This window comes from Ursus arctos, unplaced genomic scaffold (genome assembly GCF_023065955.2).
Source record: "Ursus arctos isolate Adak ecotype North America unplaced genomic scaffold, UrsArc2.0 scaffold_31, whole genome shotgun sequence".
In the NCBI taxonomy this organism is placed as follows: domain Eukaryota; kingdom Metazoa; phylum Chordata; class Mammalia; order Carnivora; family Ursidae; genus Ursus; species Ursus arctos.
In genome coordinates, this window is record NW_026622997.1 from 349,566 (window position 1) to 355,581 (window position 6,016).

The following is a 6,016-nucleotide window of genomic DNA, read 5'->3' on the forward strand; positions in this document are numbered from 1 at the left end:
TGTAGGTATAGGGGAACATTCCTCAGTATCATAAAAGCCATCTATGAAAAGCCCACAGATAATTTCACTCTCAATGGGAAAAAATGAGAGCTTTTCCCTTAAGGTCAGGAACATGACAGGGATGCCCAATCTCGCCACTATTGTTCAACATAGTACTAGAAGTCCTAGCAGCAGCAATCAAAGAACAAAAAGAAATAAAAGATATTCAAATTGGCAAAGAAGTCAAACTCTCTCTCTTCACAGATGACATGATACTTTATGTGAAAAACCCAAAAGACTCCACCCCCAATTATTAAACTCATACAACAACTCAGCAATGTGACAGGATACAAAATCAATGCACAGAAATCAGTTGCATTTCTTTTTTTTTTCAGTTGCATTTCTATACATGAACAATATAACTGAAGAAAGAGAAATTAAGAAATTTCAATTTACGTTATCTCCCCAAACCATAAGATCCCTAGAATAAAGCTAATCAAATGGTAAAGGATCTATACTATAGAAAATACAGACAGTTGTGAAAGTAATTGAGGAAGACACACACACAAAAAAAATGGAAAAACATTCCATGCTCATGGATTGGAAGAATAAATATTGTTAAAATGTCTATGCTGCCCAGAACAATTTACAATTTCAATGCAATCCCTATCAAAATACCAGCGACATTTTTCACAGAGCTGGAACAAACAATATTCAAATTTGTATGGAACCAGAAAAGATTCCAAATCAACGTGGGAATGTTGAAAAAGGAAGCCAAAGGTGGGGGCATCACAAGGCCTGACTTCAAGCTATATTACAAAGCCATAGTCATCAAGACAGCATGGTATTGGCACAAAAACAGGTACATAGATCAATGGAACAGAATAGAGAATCCAAAAAAGGACCCTCAACCTTGTGGTCAACTAATCTTTGACAAATCAGGAAAAAACATCCAGTGGAAAAAGGAAAGTCTCTTCAATAAATGGTGCCAGGAAAACTGGACAACCACATGCAGAAGAATGAAACTAGACCATTCTCTTACACTATTCACAAAGATAAACTCAAAATGGATGAAAAACCTCAATGTGAGATAGGAATCCATCCAAATCCTAGAGGAGAACATAGGAAGTAACCTCTTTGACGTTGGCCACAGCAACTTCTTTCAAGACATGCCTGTAAATGCAAGGAAAACAAAAGCAAAAACGAACTTCTGGTACTTCACCAAGATAAAAATCTTCTGCACAGCAAAGGAAACAATCAACAAAACTAAGAGGCAAGCCACAGAATGGGAGAAGATATTTGCAAATGACATTTTGGACAAAGGGCTGATATCCAAGATCTATAAAGATCTTCTCAAACTCAACACCCAAAAAACAAATAATCCAGTCAAATAATGGGCAGAAGACATGAACAGACACTTCTTCAAAGAAGACATACGAATGGTGAGCAGACACATGAAAAAATATTCAATAATACTAGCCAGCAGGGAAATACAAATCAAAACCACAATGAGATACCACCTCAAACCAGGTAGAATTGCAAAAATTAACAAGACAGGAAGCAACAAGTGTTGGTGAGATTGTGGGAAAGAGGAACCCTCTTACACTGTTGGTGGGAATGCAAGCTGGTGCAGCCACTTTGGAAAATAGTACGGAGGTTCTTCAAAAGTTTGAAAATAGAACTACACTATGACCCAGCAATTGCACCTGTGCCCCAATGTTTATAGCAGCAATGTCTACAATAGCCAAATTGTGGATGGAGCCAAGATGTCCTTCAACAGATGAATGGATAAAGAAGATGTGATTCATATATACAATGGAATGTTACTCTGCCATCAGAAAGGATGAATACCGAGGAACTGGAGGTTATTATGCTCAGTGAAATATGTCAATCAGAGAGAGACAATTATGGTTTCACACATATGTGGAATATAGAAAACAGCATAGAAGATCATAGGGTAAGGGAAAGAAAACTCTAAGGGAAGTCATCAAAGATGTAAAAAACCATGAGAGATGCTTAACTATGGAAACAAACTGAGAGTTATTGGAGGGGAGATTGGTGGGGGCGTGGGGTAATTGGGTGATTTCTCTGCATAGACTAAGGAATATTCCAGCTTTTATTATAGCAAGAATCTCAAGAAACAATAATCCGAGGGAAGTATAAGTAAAAGAAAATTCTAACTTGACAACAAAAACAATTATGTCAAATTTTCACTGATATACAAGGAAATTTTCTATGAAATTGTTGAGATAGATGTGTTTTTCTAAGATTCTTTTACTCCTGAGGCCATTTCCCACAACAAGGAAAATCCCAAAATTTATCTTTCCATTTCATTGTGTCAAGAAGAAAATTAGAAGGTAGTATTCCCACGAGGGAATTTCTACAGTGTTTCCTGCCAAGTAATGTCCAGTGAGATTTATTATCCCTCTGAAGAAAATGTCCCGTAGCTTTATATACAGAGAGGAAACCTTCCTTAGCAAATATGACTTTAGAGAAAAATTGCTTCCACATCTAAATATATTTGGGATTCTTCAAATCAAATAAATGAATAATATTATGGAACTAAGATATGATGAGGTGAAGCCACTGAATGCAGAAAGAATATTCAATCCTTATCTCTAATTAAAGCTTAATACTGTTGGAAAGACAAGGTCAATGTCAATTTTGCAAGAACAGGGATCATGACCTTTGAATACCTGCAATGACTTAAGGTAGATGTTGTATGTGGATGGGGGTGATCTGTTTAGCTTCACTGATTTTATCTTTTTGCAACTCCATGCATGTTGTCACCTCTACCTAAAGTTGATACTAAAAGAAATTTGGAAATAAATTGACACCTTTAATAATGCAACATCATTATAACTTAAACATTAAGATATGATTCCTTTAATGAAAAATACTGTATGGTCACTGTTTGCATTAGTGGGTATTTTTGTGAATTAAAATATATGTGAACTGGCATAAAAAGCTTAACATCATGGACACTGGATTCAAGCCACATGATAGGAGAGTTTTGGGGAATGAAAGGGAAGAAAATGAAATCCTTGTGAGGCTTCTGACAGGGGTAAGTACGTTGTGAGTATTTGGGTGCAACTGGGACAAGGATTAATGAGCTGACATGGACTCGTAATCACCACTGGGCACCACACTTCATAAAAGTAACTACCCGCCCATTAAGTATTTCACTTAATGAAGCATAGTCACACATAGTTAATTAATTAATTCTCACAAGACACAGGTGGTAAGGAAGCGATGCAGGAAAGGTCTATGTGTTAACTATCGGCAGTCTACTGGACCAGGTTCTCTGATTTCATATCTTCTCTTCCACTACAACAGTGTTTCTAGCCTTCTCGCCACTGCTGATAGCAAAGTATACATTTTACATCATAACCCAAGTCACACACGTACAGACACTCACAAGTGCAAAGGAAACAAACAGCAAATCCGTAAAGAACCATGTAACTGTGGGGCTTGCGATAGATTGCAGCTCCTGATGTAACAAGTACTAACACACACCACACCATTCTTTAAGCACTGATGTCGTGAAAGTCCCGTATCGCCAGGCTGTGCTGTCAGTGACTCTTTGCCTTGTTCCTCAAGTACTGAACATGTGGCAAGGAATCATCTCCTTTCAGCTGCATGTTTCCTGTTATGCCAAAAGTTTATGCTGCAAAAGTCATTTTAGGATTTGAGGCGTGGGCCCAAGGAACAGCACTATGTCTTGTTTCTGTGCATTCAGACTGACCCAGCTGGAGCTCAGAAAGTCCTGAACTTACCGAAACCAAGTCATGAATTGAAACAGAGTGGCCCAGGACCAGCAGGCGGTGGATGGAAGCAATGAAGCCAGGCGGTAGGTTGGCATGGCTGGTTCCTGGGAACCACTCCTTTGTTCTATGCTAGTCTCTGATATAAGAGCAATGCTGACTTTCCCCTTCCCTAATCATTTTTCTATAAACGTTTGTTCTATTGCATTTCTTAGGCAAAATATAGAGATCTGTTGGCCTTTCTTTCAGATGTGTTACAAAATAATCATGTTTGACATGTAGACTCCTACTTTTTCGTGAGTATAAGTATTAGATCACTTCACTGGAGTGACACCACAGAGAAACTCCCCGCATAATTTACTGTACTTAAATGAATAAACTGACCATCAGGAAAATCCAGTGCCGAAATACAAGCCCTCACTTTGACTTGAATCCACCAACAAGAGGAATGACGGTCATGAATCTGAACAATGCAAGTACTCCAAAGGTCTTCATCCTCTTGGGTTTCTCTGACCACCCCTGGTTAGAAATGCCACTCTTCATAATGGTGTTTGTGGCTTACATCTGCACGCTAGTGGGAAACATCTTGATTATCGTGGTGTCCAGGGTAGACCGTCATCTTGAAAACCCTATGTACTTTTTCCTTTCCAACCTCTCCTTCCTGGACCTGTGTTTTACCACAACCACCATCCCTCAACTGCTGCTGAATCTCTGGGGACCAGATAAGTCCATCAGTTACGGAGGCTGTGTGGCCCAGTTCTATATGTTTCACTTCCTGGGGGCCACGGAATGCATCCTCTTGGCGGTCATGTCCTTGGATCGGTTCGTGGCCATCTGCAAGCCCTTGAGGTACCAGGCTATCATGGATCAGCGACTCTGTGTCTCCCTAGTGGCTGTGTCATGGATAAGTGGTTTGGCTAACTCCTTGCTTCAGTCGTCCCTCACTGTCCAGCTGCCGCTTTGTGGTAACAACAAGGTGGATGACTTCTTGTGTGAGATTCCAGTGATGATCAAGATGTCCTGTGTCGACACCACTTTCAATGTAACTATCCTCTCACTTGTGGTGACATTATTTACCCTGGTTCCCTTGTCTCTTATCCTTGTCTCCTATGGGTTCATTGTAGCCACAGTGGTCAGAATTCGGTCATCAACAGGAAAGAAGAAGGCCTTTAACACCTGTGGCTCTCACGTAATTGTGGTCTCTCTCTTCTATGGGCCGGTAATATGCATGTATGTGCAACCTTCTGGTACTAATTCTCAGGAAAAGGACAAACTCATGGCCCTGTTCTACAGTCTGCTGACTCCTATGCTTAACCCTTTCATCTATGCTTTGAGGAACAAGGACATGAAAGGGGCAATAAGGAGGCTTCTCCTCCCATTGAACCATCAGGGAAGAGCATAAACACAGCTATTATATACTCTGCACTCTCCATTAAGACTCCAAAGAGCCTCAGCTCTAAATTACCTCTGGATTTAGCCCTCTTCCAAAATGGTTAGCATCCTTCAGTCATTATCTGATCTACACATACATATATTCACCACAGTCCTATGATTTATTGGCCCTCATTTTGCAATGGGAACTTTAATCCCCACTTGCCTGCAATTTGCATGAGAGTGGATCCCTGTCATTAAGTCCTCTAAGCCCATTGAGAGATTCCGCTGTAGGGATCTGAGAAGTAAGCAACAAATGAATGCTCACTGACTGACCGAGTTATCATCAATCAAACAAACGAAACCCTATCATTTTATGTGTAATTTTATAAAAGTAAAGCAAGTACATAGACCCCAGTTTGCCTTCTTGCTATTACAGATATGATATTATGGGTGTGATTTGCTAATCAACTTTTTAATTTTTATTTTTTATTGAAGTATAATCAATGTACAAGGTTATATTAGTTTCAGGTGTACAACAGTGATTCAACAATCATACACCTTATGAAATGCTCACCACAGTATGTGGAGTCTCACTCGGTCACCCTACAATGTTATTACGATATCATTCACAATATTCCTTATGCTGTACTTTTCATCATTGTGGCTTAATTATTTTAAAACTAGAAGTTTCTACCTCTTAATTTCCTTCACCTAATTTGTCCACCTCTTTACCCCTGCCCTTCTTGAAACAAACACTTTGTTCTCTGTATTTATGAGTCTCTTTCTGGGTTTTGTTGTTGTTTGTTTGCTCAGTAGTTTTATCTTTTTGGATCCCGCATATAAGTGAAATATGGTATTTGTCTTTTTCTGCCCGACTTATTTCACTTAGCATTATACCT

General features: G+C 39.3%; 1 protein-coding gene across 1 annotated transcript; it reads left to right on the forward strand.

Annotated features, from left to right (window-relative positions):
* The first annotated feature begins 4,200 nt into the window (after window positions 1-4,200).
* LOC113248862 (olfactory receptor 2B11-like) lies at window positions 4,201-5,145 on the forward strand. The gene has a single exon (XM_026490473.2). It carries the CDS (start codon window positions 4,201-4,203, stop codon window positions 5,143-5,145), a length of 945 nt encoding a protein of 314 aa, XP_026346258.2.
* The last annotated feature ends 871 nt before the right edge of the window (window positions 5,146-6,016 follow it).

Excerpts from the sequence above, each read along its gene's own strand:
- LOC113248862 (XM_026490473.2), top strand. The coding sequence starts at position 4,201 with ATGAATCTGAACAATGCAAGTACTCCAAAGGTCTTCATCCTCTTGGGT.